At 41.3% G+C, this 19,898-nt stretch overlaps 1 protein-coding gene across 6 annotated transcripts in view; it reads right to left on the bottom strand.

Annotated features, from left to right (window-relative positions):
- Positions 1-19,898, bottom strand: part of MAP4K3 (mitogen-activated protein kinase kinase kinase kinase 3) — a 137,978-nt gene that overhangs the window by 49,735 nt on the left and 68,345 nt on the right. For 4 of the 6 annotated variants that reach the window (XM_090052713.1, XM_090052732.1, XM_090052760.1 and 1 more), the window contains 3 exons: positions 6,796-6,854; positions 4,713-4,751; positions 4,374-4,430 (listed from right to left, as the gene is read on the bottom strand). In XM_090052713.1, the coding sequence (XP_089908839.1) occupies positions 4,374-4,430; positions 4,713-4,751; positions 6,796-6,854 (155 nt within the window). The remainder of the gene's footprint in view (positions 1-4,373; positions 4,431-4,712; positions 4,752-6,795; positions 6,855-19,898) is intronic. The other 2 variants (XM_090052721.1, XM_090052743.1) reach the window with 1 other exon arrangement.

Genomic DNA, 19,898 nt, shown 5'->3' with positions numbered 1-19,898 from the left:
GACCTAACCACTGGCTTCTTCAAAAAAAAATGTTATATGTGATAATAAATCTGTTTGCAAAGTGGAGTTAAATCTACTGTTTGCTTTTGGGTTGAGTAACTTTATGTTCTTCCCCTTCACAGAACTCCACATGGGGACACAACTTCTCATATGGCACATGCTTACCAATCTGGTCCTGGAGTACAACACATCAGCATGAGTGAAAAAACTCCAAAACATTTTAAGGGTTTTCTCCTCCGGTTCTGCATTTTAAAGGTTCTACTGTTTGGTCCTGAGTTCCTGCATGGTAGTGTTCAGCCTCTATTTTAATCTTTTTACAAACTTCAGTACGTTGAGAACTATGGTATTTTCCTCATCTTTTGAGAAATGCAAAATATTTAGTGGAAACTGGGCATGTCAAACTCATCCCATGCCCCAGACCAGATCCGGACTATAGGACTCCTCACAGGCTGGATTTGGCTTAGGGCACTGGGCTCCCAGACTGTGTGGTAACCAGATGGGCTGAATGGAGCAGCTTCACAGGCTGCATATTTGACATCCCTGCTGTCTTAAATTTGTGCACTATGACTTGCCTGCTTTTGAATTACATTGCTTCAGAGAAGCATTAGGAAAATATCTAAGTGAGATATCTGTGTTTTTTGGAACATACAAATCTTCTCAATACCTTGTCTAGTTTGTCCCAGACTTGTCAGAAAAGTTTGTCTCAGTATAAGATTATGGTTTTGGACTAGAGAAGCTAGAAGGGAAGCACATGTTGAATGACTGTCACTCATATTTGAGTATGACTACTACTGATACTAGAAATGAAGTTCCACGTGTAGGGCTGAGGAGATGTGCCAGGGCACGTTGGTGTCTATGTTCCCTCCTACTGTTGGCCAAGTTGGCGTGACGACGTTCTGTTGCTCATTCTGCTTCCTTCATATCAGAAAGTCAGGCTCACCTATCATGGGCCATATCCTCCCAGGACACTGAGTTCAGCCCAGCAGACTGTATGTGCTGCTGAATGCAGTCCTTGTGGTGGAGTTTGGGATGGCCAACCTTCTTACTGCCTTTTTCAAATTCACTATACAGAACTCTCTTAGGCAGTCAATTGTTGTCCATACATATGTCATGGCCGACCCAGGTCATTTGCCTCTGTGCTAGCATAGCTTCCACACTTGGCATGGCTGCCAGTCATAGTTCTTCATTGTTGGTGATTTTGTCAGACCATTTAATACCCATTATACGTTGCATAAGTGGTATTGGTGCAAGCAGTTAAGTTTTTTGATATGGTAACAATAAAGGGGGCAGGTCTCTAATGAGTATAGAAGACAAGGGAGCACAACAGCCCTGTAAACTTGGCATTTTGTAGACACTTTGATGCCTTGCCTTGGTCACAGCTTTTTTCTGTAGGCAACTGAAAGTTGAGGCAGCTGACTATGTGTGCTGAAAGTTCTTTTTGAACTGGGGTCACTGACAACTGTGCTACCTAGGCAGCAAAAGGACTAGATGTTGTTAAATTGGCTGCCATTCAATTTTATTTCTGGTGGTGATGGAGGCGATAGGTTTTCTTTACACTAATACAGAGGCCAAAAAGGGATATAGCATGCGCAAAGGAATTCAGTAAATGTTGCAGGTCATTCTAAAAAAGGGCAACAAATGCTGAATTATCAGCATACACTAGAACCTTTACTTCACTTTGTTGGGATTTGCTTTTGGCCTTGAATTGGTGGAGGTTTAGAAGTCCGCCATCAAATCATGTTGTCAGGCACTGACTGATACACAGGCCTGTATGTTGTCATGGAAGCAGCATATGAGGTTAATTAGTTTGTCTGGGCAGCTGAACTTTGCAAGAGGGCACCAAAGAACAGATTGCCCAACAGAGCTGAATGCCTTACTAAAGTCAACATACAGGGATATTTGCTGTTCTGCAGCTTCCTCCTGTAATTGGCACAGGGTAAATATCATGTTGGTAGTGCTATGTGATAAACAAAAACCACACTGGGATTCAGGGAGTACACTGTCTGCAATAACCTGGAGCCTTCTCAGCAACAGCTTAACAAAGGTCTTACAAGCGATGGAAAGGGGGACTCTGGCAACTGTCTCCTTTGTGCCTGTAGATTGCTACAAAAAGCAAGCACAAAACCTAGCTTATCCTACAAGGCTTGTTTCAACTTTAATAAGGGCAGCAACTATCTCCCCTCTAAATCAGGTCTCAGTTTAGACTTCTGAAAAGGATGGAGGTCTAAGTCGCACTCGAGTATTTTCCTTCATATTTTCTCCTGCATGTCAGGCAGACACCTTGTCAAGAATGGGGGATAAAAACAGGTTGTTGACCTCAGCTGGAGAGAGGCTAACTGGCTCAGATTATGCCTAAGATATGAAGAGTAAGGTTAGTAAAGACTGTCAGAATTTAAGGTATGTGATATGGACTTTGGTTATTGGCATATTCAGTGCTCCTAGAGCCCTGAAAGAACTCTACAATACCAGCTCTAGATCACTGCTTGGCTGCACTAGAGTCATTGCAAAAAGCTTCAAGACAACTAAAATGATCTGACTGAAGGAAGACATTTGCACAGAGTCACTTCATGTTATACTGAGCTCTTTTTTGTGTATTCTGAAATAGAGACACAAACCACAGAAGAAAAAATTAGCCACAGAGGTGCCTAATCAAGACAACTCTGTTGGGAAATTCTGATGGAACAAGAACTAAGAGAAAGGACTCCAAGGTACTGAACAAAGTGGTCGGTGCAAAGAGCTTCAAGACAGCAGCAGCCAAGAGGTTTAAAACCCTGTGTTGTTAACTAAATAGACTGTGTTGACTGTAAACAGGAGAAAAAAATTGTAAGTAAAAGTAAATAAGTACACTATTGCTGAACATTAGTTAGAATAAAAATATCCTAAGAATAAAAGGGAAAGACGCACCAAGATGATCTGGCAGCACAGAACACAACAATAAAGATATCTATAATGTTTTCCCTGTTAGCACTCATCATGGAATTAATTAATGGTATGGATCTTTGAGGGACAGTGACGAATTCCCATGTATAGGTGGCCTGACCTAAACTAATCAGCATCAATAGCTTTACAATTTTGAGTGAAGGAAGTTCTAATCTTGGTCATCTTTGGGTTTATGAGATTTTACCCTACTTTTCTCTTTGGAGGTGATGCAGGGTTTTTTTTGTTTGTTGAAGCACTGTGCAACTGATCATATGGTTTTAAAACAACTGCCTGATAAATCCTGTGTTTCACTAATAAAGACCAAGGGATAAAGTGTGTTGAAAATTAACTGACTGTATAAGCCCTGATTTTTCTATGCCCACCACTCATTTCAAATATGAATATTCTTCCGCTTTGAAAAGTTAACAAGTAACTAAACAATGGCAAGGTTCATTGACATCATCAGGCTCTGAAGTTACGGATGGTAAACATAGTAATCGTGAGATCAGCACCTCTGTTTTGGAAACAACTTGATTCTGCCTTCAACCACTTTTCTTTTCAAAAAGTATTTCAGAGACAGGCCATGTCACACATACACCAAGCATCCAACTTCAATTCACCATCCATAGTACTGGTAAACAAAATGACTTAACATCTTAGAAGAAACCGTCTCTCTAATTGACAACTTCCCTTCAAATTTAGCACCTAGTTACAAGCTCATAATACTGTTTAAAAATCTACTTGTTAAAATGCATTGCCTAGGTTGCATAATAATAGTAGAAGAACAGGTCAGGTTAGAACAAGATTAATTTTAAAAGGCATTTAGCTTCTCAGTGAGAACATAGATAAATGCTGCAATGAAGATTTACATTTCACAGTTGTCCAATATGAAGCAATAGAGCTCTTATAGAGATTATCCATTAATAGGAAACTAAGCACAAAGCCAGTCTCAGCACCAGTGTTCTCGCCTATGTCATTCAAAGGAATTATTTAAGAAGGTATGTTTCTATACACACCTGTTCTATATTTTAACATCATTTCAATTACTCTATTGTTTTCATAACAGTACTTTGTTCAAGAACAGTCATATTTACTCTTCTGAACACTGATATATACCTTTCTGTATTAGGGATATAATGTATAGTCATCTGTTTTAAGTAATTATACCCCAGGATTTTTGTAAGTCAGATTTTTATTGCTAATCTAATTAGGCTTTTTTATTTAATGATAAAAAGGTGAATAATTAAGAACTGGAAAGCAGTTTTAACTTAAAGAGGAACACTAAAACTGCCATCATAAAGCAAAATGATGTGATGTAGTCTATACAGACGTTACTGCAGGTTTCTGCTACTTATAAACAATTAAGAAAAAAAAAATTAAGGTGATCAACTTCAACTATTTTTTAGTTTTCTTTAGCTAATCAAAGACCAGATGTATTTAAAAAAAAGACTTACTGTTTAGTGTCATCATCTGCATCATCATCATCATCTTCTAAATGTGCCACATGTCCCCTACAGAAATGAGCAAGGTACCATGGCTGAGTAGACTTAATTAAAATTACTTTGGCTGCTATGAAAAAAAATTCTCAGCTCCAGAGCCACCTACTCTACAGAATTTTATTATAACGTCCTATTTTATTTTATTTCTTAAGGTAGCAGCAGCCTAAAGAAGTGAGTCCTCTCTCATGTCTTCTTGACAAATAAGGGATCAAATGAGCATTATTAATTGTGACAGATGGAAGAAAACAGTGCATGAAAAATTTTTAACACACACAAGAAAAAAAAAAAAGTTACCGCTGATGCAGTTCTTCTTCAACTGATTTTAGAAGACTCCTTCAAAATTAAATAAAGATATGAATAATTAGTAACTCAACATAAACTGGAGAACATTCAGAAAATAAGACAAAGAAAATATTCTTGTGTTCTTGTTACTTTGAATGCAAACCATTCAAAGTAAGTTACTCTAGTTTTGATAAAGGCTATGAACAGATGACCATTTACAGAATTACAAAGTGCTATATGCACTCTATGAAACACTTAAAAATAAAGCGCTACATGCTCATCACTCTGGAAAATTGCTACAAAGTCACCTCAAAAACACACTCTCCCTTCCCCCAGCCCCAGGGAAGCCTCCAGTGAGCTCAATACTGAGAGCCTGCCCCTCTTCCCTGCAAGGGAAGGAAAGCAGGCTGTCAGCGATCAGCTGATTATGCTGCTTCTATCTGCTGCTCCCAGACCAGTAGCAACAGCTGTCAAATATGGCAACTTCCTCTCCCCCCTAGCCCCTCCTCTGTTCCTCAGGGTGGTGGGGAGGGCTGCTCATTTCACCCCCTGGCACCCCTACAGGTGGCAGCGGATGGCTGTATTTGACAGCTTATACTTGTTTCTAGCAGGGGTGGCTAGTATCAGCTGTTGAGGGCATGCCCCTGGGGGGGAGTCCAAGGCAGGGGAAGGGGAGGTGGGGAAGGAAGGAGGAGAGGGCTGCCTCCACTGGAAGCTCAACAGTTGTGCCAGCCACTGCCATTGTAGAGGAACCAGCCATTGCCAATGCTATTGCAATGGCACTGACAGCAGCAGGGTCTAAGCAGGGCTCTGTGCCAGTTTGTTGTGGCTGGGCACACTGTCAGGAAGCCAGTCGCTTTACCTCTCCAGACCTGGAGGACTGTGGAGTGCTGGCAGTACAGGAGATTCCCTGAAGCACCATAAGTAACTAGACTGTTACATGTGGCAATACAAAACACAGTACTACAGAGAGGTTCTTGCTTCACATGGGAACTTGTTTTTGATAAATGCATCATTTTTATGGTGCTACAGATGGCATGAATATATGGATGACCACTATTTAACTCTACAAGGACATTTTTAGTGCTATAAATGTAATATGCCCATACCTCACATATACTAAATATTTATTTGCTGAACAACATACAGTATCTGCTCTTTTCTCGAATCTCATGTTACTGTAAAACAGTATTTCTTTGCACCTAGTATATTCCTCATTAATACACCTGACCACCACCTTTGTGCTGTAAACTGGAACTATTTTGGCTTATTCCAAGAGTTACTGTTTAAGCTGAAAAGAGGATACAAACGATAAAACAATACCTTTCTTTCACAGTATTTTACTTTTCCCTCAAAACACAGATTTTAAAAGGCTTAATGACAATCTCTAATGTTAGGAATACAGCTTATTATGCAGACTCTAGAATAGAGTAGTCCCTTTCACAGGTAAAAAGATTTCTGAAAATATCATTAGTTCCTATTAAAAAATAACTGACAAGACTATTTGGGCAACAGTGAAAGACCATACCCTTAAAGCAGGGGTTTTCAACCGGGGGTACATACCCATGAGAGTACTTGGGATGGCCTCAGGGGATACTTGGCAGCGGGCGCCTCCACCACCACTTTTGCTGCTGTGCTGCTGGCATGCTTGCCAATCGGCTGCTGGGGAGACCTCCCCCCCGCTCATCAACTGGCTGCCAGGGGACTCCTTCCTTCTCAACCAGCCATTGGGGGGTACACTGACCCCTAAAGGTTGAAAACCCCTGCCCTAAAGCAAATTTTGTCACTTGCGTCTCCAACTAATGAGGATGGCAAGTGAAGAGGTTATGTGGTTGACAAAGTCCCAGGATACTGACACAACACCTCAAGACTTCAATACATTTCATAAGCCTTATTATCAGTTGAAATAATCATTACTGTTGGAATCGCAGCAGGTTAGGAGCTATACTACTAGAAGTAAGAAATACAACAAGTTTTATACCACAGCCATAAAACTATAATCTAATATGTTACTTGTTCAAATTAAAAGCAAATTAATTAATTTTAATTAAATCAATTAATTCAATTTAAGAAAAAAGAAAATTTATTTACTCACTTATTTGCACCTAGGAAGTAACCACTGTGGGGGCCATGACCATACTCTAGTTGTAAATCCTACAAATCCAAGAGAAAGATTCTTGAGATGAAAAGGTAAGAGGTAAAGAAACACATCTATCATGTGACACACTCACTTCACCCCTTTCATCTTTCCCACTGCACGACTAGCTTGTCCTACAACCACTATTGACTTTAGAGATCATTCGCACTCAACAAGAAGTCTCTTCAATGACCCAGGCTCTTATGCTTCCACATCTCTTGTTTAAATCCCTCCTTAAAACTTTCTACTTTAGTCCTCTCCTCCACAAAATACTGAAATAAATTCACATTTTCCCCATGGTAATTTGGGTGGGGAGAACCTACAAAAAACAACTGATGTGCTAGACTTCAATACCGATTCACATCTGCATATGAACAGCGTGCATTTTAGATGGGCAGTCCTTCAGAGCAGAGGATTTGCAGTGGATATGGCTCCATGAAAGATGCTATACAAAAAACAGCATGGAAAGAATATTGCAAATATTTTTACTATTTTTAACTACAAAGGTAACCAACACTTTAAAAGAAAGCTATTTATATATTTTATGAATGGTGCTATGATTTTCAATTTACTAAAAGCTGCGAAGCCAGGACTCCCAAAATTACAAGCTGCAGGTCACTATGAGGCAGCAAGGGGACTCAGACTTTACTCTCTAATAAACTTTAAGCTCACACACCACAGGATATACTTATTTCATTAGCAGGAGGTACAGGGGCCATCTTCAAAAACTATCAAGCTAGCCTCTGCCAATAGGGGAATAATACATCTATTGGACATTTATCTTTTCTGAGTGGGGTCAAGATGGAAGAAACATGCACAAATTCCCAAACTATGAAGGAGTGATCTACACTAGAAAAGAATCAATGTTTTAAAGATATACTAAAACCTTCTAACTAATTCTTTACAAAAGAGCTGTCTAGCAGCTTTAAACTGTGGCCCACAGGGCTTTTTGGCATTGGTCTGGAACCTAATTGTTGCTACCACTCACCCCTCTTTGTTGCCTGCCAACAAAAATTGGCAGCAGGGGAAAATGGAGATGACAGAGGTGTTGTGGGAGCATTCACCCCCTTGATTCCAGAGCTGTGCCAACAGTAGCTCCAGCAGCCACACTGACAAACTGTTTCCCCGTCACTGGAGGTAGGGCATCTGATCCACTTGGCCAAGTAAATTAGACATTTGCGCTTTACAACTATGCTTGACACTTTACCTAAAACAGATACCCCTCAAGTCTACCCCATTCCAGGAAACATAGCTTGGAGACCAGGAGAAAAGGAATAGACACAGCTAAAGGATGTATAAAGAGCCTGAGACTGTCACTCTCATACATGCACGATGACCTCACAAAGATGTCCTGTTGTATGTTGTACAAATGCAATATCATAAACTCGTCATATTTAAAGTTTAAAAAAAGTCCAACCAACTGACCAACCAAAAATCAAAACAAAAAAGAAACAGAAAAAAACCTACAATTATCTACTACACAAAAAAAGGTTTAAAACAGCGGTGTTCAACCTTTTGGTCCCACAGGCCAGATGAGTGGTGCAGACCCTGGGGCCCAGTGCTGCCCTTGCCAGGCCCCGCGTTCTGGTATTGTGCGTCTGATCCAGAGTGCAGGACCCAGGGCTCCCTAAGGGTCTGGAAATTTGGCAGCAGGGGAGCAGTGCCCACACTCCCTACTGCCAGACTTCCAGACCCATGGGGAACCCTGCATGCTGGATGACATGGTGTCAACAGCCAAACCAGGCCTATAGGCTGGGGGTTGAGTACCCCTGGTTTAAAACAACATTATTACCTTTTCAAAATCAACTGCTCAAAAGAAGAAATGCCAAGACTAAGATTGGCTGTTAAACATTAATTTGTCCCATGTACAAATAAGTATTATATTACAAACTTTAATTATCTGATCACGTTCAATTTTGTCCACAAACCTCAGCATATTCTATAGGCAGTATGGATGATATTTGATAAACTATTCAGTATTTTGTTCTGTTAACCTTGGTTTAAGTACTTTAACATCTTGTTAGCAAATACCAATGGATCTTTCATTCAGATTTTTAGGGCAAAGTGCTATCACAATAGTGGAGTACTGGGAGGTTATAGTATTACAAACTTTAATTATCTGATCACATTCTATTTTGTCCACAAACCTCAGCATATTCTATAGGCAGTATGGATGATATTTTATAAACTATTCAGTATTTTGTTTTCTCCTCATTGTTCAATGTGTTGTCTCAGGCCTTGCTTACTGCCTGCTATTCAACTCAGGCAATTTCATCTTAGATTTCCTATGGCATCTTTGTAGCATCACAGTGCTTTGGAACAGGGGTTGGCAACCTTTTTGCAGTAGCTTGTTGAAATAATTAAGCTCAGACTGAAGTTGGCCATGGCTTCTGACTTGGTGCTGCTACTGCCACTTCCTCATAACACTAAATTGCTGCTGTTATGTGTGCGCAAGACCTGACCACCACAGAAGTGGGGCTGCAAACTGCTCCACTGCTGAAAGGCCACCACTGATATCTGGCTTTACAGGCTAAACGAAATGGCTTGGCAGGCCAGGTCCAGCTCATGGGCTGTAGGCTGCCACCCCTGCTTTAGAATGATTAAGAATTTATATTATTAGGCAGAGTCCTGTGGAAGAAAAGCACACTATCAAGTATCAAACAACACGCTAAAAGGCACATGAAGACCAGGACACTGAATTAAAGTAAGCTCCTGCACTGCATGCACCCCAGCATTGGCCTGGGGGCCGTGTGCCCTCCTGATCTGTGCAGGGCAGAGGCAGCTGCCCTGCATGCTAGACTTTGTTCCCTGAGCCCAGAGCCCTGGCTGGGCTTCCGCTGGTGTGCGCGCAGAAGTAGTAACACCCCTGCGTGCCTGGCCAAGCCGCCTGGGCTCTGATAATCCCCCAGCCTGGCCAGGGCCCCACTCACCCAGTGGCAGGGGGCACAGAGGCACAGGCAGCGGAAGGGGGGCCAACGGGGCTTAGGCTCCCCCCACACATGGGACAGCTGTAGGGTTGTAAGGCAGCCTGCTGCAAGCTTCCAGCAGCTGCAGCACGGGTGGGGAGGGGTGCATGTGCAGTGGTGGCTGGGGGAGTGGAGCAGGGGCTGGCACTGCACAGTAGGGACAGGCGCGAGACAGCCATGAGAAGCTCGTCTGGGGGGCACACAGCCCAGGAGGATATGGGGGGGGGCAGTGACTCTGGGTCTGCATGCAGGACAGCCTGGGGGAAGAGCAGTGCCAGGCTCTGCCCGGTGTGGCTCTTCAACCACGCAGCTCTCCAGCCGCGCAGTGGTAGCAGTACTGGCAGGGGGTGGCCATGGTGAATTTTTGGGTGTGCGCAGCCACCCCCATAGCCCCACTCCCAACACCACTACTCCCAGATCCTTTCCCGACCCATTCTATTTGCCCACTCAGTCTCAGTCTCCTTGCTAAGGAAGTCCTACTCTCCCCTTGTGGGCACTAACTGCATACACTTTTAAAAAAATTAGGTTCCAAAATGTCAGTGACTGGGAATGAGCTCACAACTGTTGCAGGACAGGATGTCAATACATATACCTAAACTGTTCCCAAATGTTATTGGTTGTGATGAACCAGTTCACAATTGTATAAATTGCTGTGGTTCTGACACCACAGGATAGAAATGAGCACCCAGCCCAGCAAGCCTCTCAGCAGCTGAGGGTGGAGTGCTTACACCCATACCTTGGGGGCTTAGGGCATTTTCATTTCTCTGCACTTCCTTCTCTCTGAAATAGAGTACAACAAACTTCAACAGCTTGCAATTCCTTGAAGCCTGTAGTGTGCCTGCCTGATTTGAACTAAGGGTTGGAGGGGAGAGAGTATGGACACATTTTTATTCCACAGCACTAAGGTGGCACAGTGAGAATCTGTGGTCAAGTAGGAAGTGAGGACAAAACTGGTTGTTAGAAAAATAGCCTTCTTTGAACAAACACTTCAAGAGTTCATTGATAAAGTGCCAACAGAATGGGAAAAAAAGGCAGCAGGGTTCTGTTTGAGTACCAGAGTAGCCAGTTGTAGCAGTGTGTGCTGGGGGAAGAGAGGGTGTGAGTGCATCCCACAATGCAGTCTGGATGGCTGGAGGACTGACCAGATCTGTGTCAGAATGATTGATGTCCACACATAACAGTGAACTGGTTCAAAACGGTACTTGATTTTTCAAGTGGATTTAAGCCGATGTATATGTCTGTCTGCTTCAGGTTTACACCATTCTAAGCATTACTTGTGCCCATGCTCAGTGTCCAGATTTTTCCAACCCTCAGTCATTTTCTTCCTGTCTATACCTAGTGTTCTTGCCCTCATAGTTCTCCCTTCCCCAACAAGTTTTCCAGTCCTCATCTTGCTGCCCATGCTCCTCACCCACTTTTTCCCCCCCAACTTGTCGTAGGCTTCTCAGAGCCCCTGCTCCTTTTCAGATCTCTCTTCCCTTTACTCATTCCAATTCCTGAACCTAACATCTGCCCTTTCTCTGATCCTATGAGTCTTGCTGGGTTCTTGGGCTTCACTAGTCGCCCCTCAATCCCCGTTCCCTTGCATTACTAGCCAGCCAATTTGTTTTCTGTAGTCCTAATCTCTGATGCTGTATCCCACTCTACTCTTTTCCCTCCCGCTCAGCTGGCTTTCATTACTCCTGCATTTAAATCAGAAAGTTCTCCTCTTAATACTCCCCGGATCTACCAAGGAGGGGCAACACCAGCACAGGAGACTTCATGTTTTAACTTTCAGGGCCTGACTGTCTTTCCAGAGGAATGGCCTGGAAGCACCATTACAGGGAATACCTAGCTGCAACCTGTAGTCTAGGTGGGAGAATGCATTTTCAACTGCTAAATGGAGACAGCTCATCAAGCTCCATGAACTGGATGCGATTCAAGCAGGCTCGGTAAGAATGGAAGCTTTGGAGACTTTAGAAACTTATGATTTCAGCAGCTATCAATTATGCACAAACTGCAATTTTTCAAGGCTTATCACTAGGCAAAACTTGCGTGGGTTTTCATGGGGATGGGAAAAGGCAGAATCCTGACCCAAAGTTAAATTATAAACTACTGAAAATGAGGTTTAATTATGGAAGATGTTGGGTAACTGGAATAATAGGAAGTGGTGCTATCAGCCCTACCTGTGATATACGAGTAAAAAAGGTTTTTAAAAACCTGCAACTCTTAGAAAGGCAGAGTGTTACAAGGCTACCTTAAGAAACTGCATGAACAATTACAGGCAGTCATGGGAATTAACTAGTTAATTACCTAGATAAAAAGTTAAAGAAATGGCTAACTTTCTTAACTTTAACTAGTTAAATTATTCAGCTGTCAACTTTTAACATTAACTAGCTAAAAAAAGGTTAACTTTAACTTTTTTTTTGAAGTATAAGTTTAAAAACATGAAATCTGGCTTTCCCAGAGTTTCTCCTGACAGCCATTCTCTAGGGCTTACATGGAACAATTTCTTTATCAAAACTCTAGGGCTTCTTGTTTGAAGAAGAAAGTAGTGTGCCTTCCTATGACATATGGTCTCTTAAGAACTACAAGTCCTAGAGTTCCTTAGTTCATGCTGGCATTTTCTGTGCATTTGCAGAAGTCAACAGGGCAGCCAGCTGGCTGCAGGAGGGAACAAGCGCAAGCAAGCAGAGACATTGATCCCAGTAAGAGTGGGAACAAGTAGTGAGGAAGAAGAAGATGACTTTTTAAATTTTAATGAAGATCAGAACCAGCAACCCAGGCCCAAGAAGTTGAGCATTACTTCTCATCTGTGAGAAACATCTGAGATGTCACCTACTATGTCATCTGTTATAACAGAAGCATTCCCTCATCTGCCCATGTAGAGCGACTGTTCAGTAGTGGGGGCTTAGTTTTCCAAGAACAGAAGAGAAAGATTGACAGATGTCAATTTTGAAATGCAGCTTTTCCTGAAGTTCAATAAGCATGTTTAAACAGTTTCTGCTATGCAACTGAACATTCTTTTTTTCTCATTTAAACTGATTTTCTTATTTCAGTTTAATTTTGGTTTTCAGACATTTTCATTATTTCTAATTCAGATGTAAGCAGTAAAACTTTTTTGAGCAATAAAAATTGTAACACCAAAGGTTTTCTGTGGAAACAGCTTTCATTTGTCACGTGGTTATGAATACCTCCTTTCTGTTATTCTGGTATACCTATATGATGCATTGACTTTTACAAAGTGTTTCACATGGAGAGGGTGAGAAGGATCTAACATTACATAGGTATTGGTAAATTGTTACTTTGAAAACTGTATGACAAGTATAACACTGTTTTCAGGTAAAGCAGGGTGAATTCCAAGTAAATTAGTGGGCTTCTGTGGGTTTATAGAAAAGAAACTCACTCATTGCATTTGAAAATGAAAAATGATGCTAAGCGGCAATTCACCGTATTTCACGTATCTTTCACGAATCAACTAAACTTTTAAGTAGTTACTGTCTTTTTAACTTACCTTTTAACTAGTTGAAAGTGGAAATATTTAACTTTTAACTTAAAGCTCAAGTTAATTTTAAAGCCTGCTAACTTTTAACTTTAACTAGTTACATTTTTCATAAACTTTTCCCATGATTGATTCCAGTTGACTACAGGATGACTTGCTGAGAACTTCACAAGAAAATGTTTTGATGTATGGTTTTAAGCACAAAAGGGGTTGGGGGGGAGAGCACTTGACCAGGCTGAGATTCTTCCAATTCTTGGTAAAGTTCAATGTTTATTATTTATATTTTTAAAGCAGGGAAGTGCAACTTCTAAATGGCTCCTCTGTCCCCAATCCACCACACTACGTGGACCCTGAGGAACCTCATGTTCCTAATGCATAAAATAGTCCTGCCATGCAGCCCCTTTCTGCCACGCAGCAAGTAATTTCTGCTGCAGCACATCAGTGCAGAAGCTGAGTGGGGCCCCCAGGTCCCCCCAAGCCCTTGCGTTACAGGCTTCCTCAGCTCCACTGGCTGCTGCTGTGACCCTGTCCCCAGGGAGCTGAAGTGGAAACTGGAGGAGGTAGAGGGAACCTAGGGACTCCAGTAGTAGTAGCAGCAGCAGCAAGAGAGCTGAGGGGTAGTCCATGGGCCACAGTTTGACGCACTGGGGGCCACACATGGCTCACAGACCACTGGTTGGACAGCCTTGTTGTAAAGAATGGTAAACTAAGGCAGGGTGTTAAAAATACAGCTGCAAACTAGATACAGCCTGGAGAGCTGGGGTCAGCTGTCCTTCTGGCTTCTTCCACAGCTTTTATGACAAGAATTTGGGGTGAGAAGCAGCAGTTCCACTTAGCCTTCAAGGAATTTCTTGATGACCCAAAGCACCTTAAGTGCTGGTAAGTTTTTCCTTGCTTATTTGTTGCATGTTTTCAGATCTGCTGGTTTTAATTTTCCTCACTGAAAAAGTGGAGCCTTAAGAGGTCGTGTGATACGTTTGCGGTCATGGTCATAACTTTCACATATTGGGTATATCTGAAATACTATCACGAATAGCTGTATACAAAATTGAACTAATTTTTCTTAAGACTTTGTCTACACAAGGACATCAATTTAGTTGAGCATAGTGCTCTTTCAAAATAAGTTGTTCTGAAAGCCAAGTACGTATGCTCAACTAAGTTAAGGTCACTTTCTTTCTGATTATCAATATTTGCATAGGTATATGGTACATTTCACACAATCCACTTCTCTAACTTGATTATCTTTCTTGTCGACCAAGATGTAATGAGGTGCTGTTAACCTTAGTTTAAGTACTTTAACATCTTGTTACCAAACACCAATGGATCTTTCATTCAGATTTTTAGGGCAAAGTGCTATCACAATAGTGGAGTACTGGGAGGTTATAGTATTTTCCTAAGGAATTGGAAATAGTGGTCATTTGCAAGGAACACTGAATAATCACTGAATAAAAACTTTTAAAGTCTCTGACACTGCATGAAGAAGAAATAGGTAAGAACCAAATAATGCAAGACTAAGAACAACCTGGTACATTTTAGAAGCAATTCTTCTCACAGCAAATTCAGAAACATTAAAACTGATGAATATAGGTTCTGATGCAAACAGCTCCAAGTGCTGTGTTGGTTTTTTATCTCAAAAGCAAAATACTGCTTTCAAGTATTGATTTTTTTAAATCTCAAAAGCAAACACTTAAAACAGGATTACTGAACTCTTTTCAGGGGAAAATAGAAAAAAAAACACTGAGCAAAAATGTCAAGGTGATGAAGTTTGCCATAGAAAGGAAGGATCTTGTTCACTATCAATTAGGTCTAAGCCCACAAAAATTCACCTTCTCCCGCAAAGGCGCACATTCCTGAACATTTTGTGAAGTACCCTCTTAAAGTAAATGGGACTAGCCTGAATGTACTATAAGCATGTGCACAAAGCTTTTCAATATTGCAGCCTTAGGGAAGGAAATCATTTGAAATTTTATGTGTTCCATGGATTCCGAAACAAAGCAGGCAAATGACCAGTGGCAATCCAAGTCAAGGGAGGCCAGACCAAGGACTGAAGAAGTGCTCTTAAAGCCTTATCCCCAAACACTATACAGCTGTCTAAACAGTGGGATAGCTTTTTCACCTTAAAAGCATTTTGAATATAAGTTCTAAAAGCATGCTACCCCAAAATGCTGAACGAAGGACCTACTCTAGACAGAGCTAAAGTGTCTGTCTACTTTCATTTATGCAACACACAATATATGATCATACACATTCTACAACAATGACAGAAATGCTAATATGAGAAAATAAGCAAAATGGAATAGAGCCTTCATATGTCACCATAGGCTATAAGACTTGCATGAATCTTTTTTATGAAAAATGACATCTGCCAGAATTATTTATGTTTATATGTTTTATAAGGACAACACTTTTGTTCCTCCTTCCCCCACAGTTTACTACCATGCTGTCTACTAGCATTTATCAACTATGGTTTTAGTTGGGTATTTATGTTTGACTTCCTGTCTGAAACTGCTATTTAGTATTTGTGTACTTTTACAAAGCTGCTGCATTTCACTCCACAGCTGGCTGTAATCCAGTGGGGGAAGAAAAAAGAATTACTTCACACTCTATCATTATCTAGCTATCTATGGTGGATAAAAAAGTTTTTAAAAATCTGTATCCACACCTCCATCCAAATGTTTTGTAGTTTATACTTTTAGAAAACTTTCAATTACATTTCTGATGCATAAATATACTCTCACATGAACAGAAACACAATCTGTATTAATACTTTCATCTAAAAACACACAGGGTGGTGATCTCAGTTGACTGGAATTGATGTACAGCACAGAAACAGAATCATAGAAAATTAGGGTTGGAAGGGACTTCACAAGGTCATCCAGTCCAACCACCTGCTCAAAGCAGGACCATCCCCAATTAGTTCCTCTCAGGCAAGGCTTTTTCTAGTCAAGTCATAAAAAATTCAAGGATGGAGATTCTACCACCTCTCTGGGTAACCTGTTCCAGTGCTTTAATACCCTCCCCATGATATTTTTTTCCCTAATATCTAACCTAAACTTCCCTTGCTAGGACATGAGACCATTGGCTCCTTGTTCTATCATCTGCCAACACCAAGAACAGCCTAGCTCCAACCTCTTTGGAACCACCCTTCAGATAGTTGAAGGTTACTATTAAATCCCCTCTCAGTCTGCTCTTCTCCAGAATAAATAAGCCTAGCTCCTTCAGCCTCTCCTCATGGGTCATGTGCCCCAGCCTCCTAGCCATTTTTGTTGCCCACCACTGGACTCCCTTCAATTTGTCTACATGCTTTCTGTAGCGGCGGGCTCAAAACTGAACACAGTACTCCAGATGTGGCCTCAATGTTGAATAGAGGGGAACAATCACTTCCCTCAATCTGCTGGCAATGATCCTACTAATGCCACTCAGAATGCCATTAGCCTTCTTGGTAACAAGGGCACATTGACGGCTCATATTCAGCTTATCGTCCACTGTTACCCCAAGCTCCTTTTCTGCAGAGCTGATGTTTAGCCAGTCAGTCCCCAGCCTGTACCAGTGCATGGGATTGTTCCATCCTAAGTGCAGGACTGCATTTCTCCTTATTGAACGGCATGAATTTTTTTTGGTCCAATCCTCCAATTTGTCCAGGTCCTTCTGAATTCTAGTCCTACCCTCCAGTATACGTACTACTGTCATCTGCAAACTTGCTAAGGGTGCACTCCATCCCATCTTCCTGGCTGTTGATGAAGATAATGAACAAAAATGGCCCTGAGACCAAACACTGGTGCATTCCACTTGATACCAGCAGCTAAACAGACATTGAGCGATTGATTACTACCCTTTGAGTCCAACAATCCAGCCAGTTTTCTTACAGCCTATTCATCCAACCTGTACTTTCTTAGCTTGCTTGCAAGAATGAGACACACAAAGTAAATTGGAGTGACCATGCCCTGTGTTTTACGAAATAATATTTTAAGGTACACCACCATCACCAAAGGAACATGCATAACACTGTTAAATAGTTTTGTGATATGATTTTGGAAATATTGCCAAGTTATCCTATGTACCAAAAAATCACTTAGGCCAGTCCTGAACTGTTGGCACTGTGTACAGCTGGAATTCTATTTGAACAACAGTAATTGCTTTGGACAAAATAAATATGTGGACAACTACTAACAATTTCCTACCACAAGAGATTACATTAAAAAAGTCATGCATGAGAAAAAATTGTGTGTTTCCAAGGAAAGCCAAAATTCCATATGAAATTAAAGATGAAAGTAGTCTAAAGGCAATGCAAAGTAAACAACACATTTGGGGGCTTGACAATCTCACAGGGATCTTTTTCAAGGGTCATGTTTTCCTAGGTTCAATACACCTATACTACTTGCAATTTGCTCTTCAACTTGCAGTATTTCAATTTTCAAAACACTTTTTTTTGCAGCATCTTCATGCATGAGTAGCTTTGCTTTCCTGCTACTTTTATGCTCTTAATTTGGAAGAAAGTTATTGCCCAGGAACAAGCTGCACTTGAAATTTACTTTCCTATTTGTTTTTGGTTTTTTTGTGAAGAACTGAAAAGCAATCCAATTATACACAGAGAACCAGTAAGTCACCACTGGACACTGTATTTGCTGATCCTGAAACTATTGGTTAGTTACAGACTTTGGAGCTGCAACTTTCAGTGACTGATCTGTGCTGACTGCTGGTAAAAAAAATTAATAATATAAATTAAATACAATCATATTATCAAACTATACCTCTTCTAGTAATTGTCAGTATTTCCCCCATGGTTTCCCAGTGAAATAAATTACTATGAATTCTTACCATTTCATTCCCAAATATAAGAAAATGAGGATTGAAAAATAGTATAATAAATTAGGCTGCATGTTCCAAATATCCTTGCTTTATTAAAAGCTGCTTTGTTAAACTTTTTAAAAAATAAACCTGATAGCTAACTATACAAAATGTGAGATAAATACATTTTTAGGTTTTTTGATACATTGTCAAATAAAATTTTATCAGCCACTTAGCATACAGCAATTATGTAAATTATTGCTGCATAACTACAGTTTTTTCTCCTCCTCAGCTCTTCAGTTCCTTGCATTCTATGAGCCTCAGCTTGGATAAAGAACTTCTGATTCTCATGTGTACAGCATAAAGAAACAGATCTATCATATTTAATAAAATATAAGATGATGTTCCCCACCCTCAGTTGCCATGGGGAGAAAACCCCTCTTCTTATAATCACATACAAGGAACTCTCACTAAGCAGCAGCATGCGTTTAGCAATGGAAACCAACCATTCAGTTGATTAAATATAGCCTATGCTGAACATAACATGTTGATGGGAACTTCATTTTGCTTGCTTGTCTGGGCGACAGTTGCTCCCTCAGGAAGGAACAGGCACCAGGCCTGGAAACACTGCAAGACTTTCAGCACCCTCCCCTGGTGCTATGTATTAATGTAACCCATCTGAACAAAATATATAGTACTGCCCATTAAGCACAATCCCCCTCACCACTGACTCTTTTTCAAGGCATTGCGAGCCAAGACACTGCATACATTTTTGACTACCTCTTCACTTCCACAACTGAGCTGTATTTGTTTTTAATCATTTCCAATTATTTCTGCTCTTTCACCAGCCTTAAATGACTGGCAAACACCAAACAGGGCCCCAATCAGTTCACCCAAATTCCCTGTCATCCCCTCTCTAAGCCTGGTGCATGTGATTAGTGTGGCTCCACCCTCAATGTGCTTCACCTGTACAGGCAGTCCTCAACTTGCTGGCTTGCATCCATAGATGCTTCTCCAGCAAATCCCGGGACGTCATTCTCCCCTTGTACTTGGCCTTGGTGAGGCCGCAGCTGGAGTACCGTGTCCAGTTTTGGGCTCCACAATTCGAAAAGGATGTGGAGAAGCTTGAAAGAGTCCAGAGAAGAGCCACACACATGATCAAAGGTCAGGAAAACAGACCTTATGACAACAGGCTGAGATCCATGGGGCTCTTTAGCCTGGAAAAGCGCAGGCTCAAGGGTGATCTGGTGGCCACCTATAAGTTTATCAGGGTGACCACCAGTACCTGGGGAAATGTTTTGTTCACCAGAGCGCCCCAAGGGATGATGAGGTCAAATGGTTATAAACTCCTGCAAGACCGTTTCAGGCTGGACATAAGGAAGAATTTCTTTACTGTCTGAGCCCCCAAGGTCTGGAACAGCCTGCCATCAGAGGTAGTTCAAGCACCTACAGTGAACACCTTCAAGAGTAAACTGGATGCTTATCTTGCTGGAATCCTATGACCCCAGCTGACTTCCTGCCCTTTGGGCAGGGGCTGGACTCAATGATCTTCTGAGGTCCCTTCCAGCCCTAATGTCTACAAAATCTATAAAACTTAAGATGTTTCAAGTTGCAACAAACGGCACTTACAACATTTATAAATTGACACCCTGTTTCGACTCTGACATCAGTTTTGACTTTGTGATGCTCGATTCAATGCCATGCCAGCGAACAAGTTTGCTGTGTTGCACATCTCCCTGGAGAACATCTGTCCAAACTTGGACACTTTTTTTAAGAAAGCAGACAAGACTCCAGAAAAACCTGTGGCTGAGAAACCTGAAAAGACT

This window comes from Crocodylus siamensis, chromosome 1 (genome assembly GCF_052110815.1).
Source record: "Crocodylus siamensis isolate JL-2025a chromosome 1, ASM5211081v1, whole genome shotgun sequence".
Lineage (NCBI taxonomy): Eukaryota > Metazoa > Chordata > Crocodylia > Crocodylidae > Crocodylus > Crocodylus siamensis.
The sequence above is the reverse complement of the archived record's forward strand: the minus strand, read 5'-3'. Positions and strand labels throughout refer to the sequence as shown.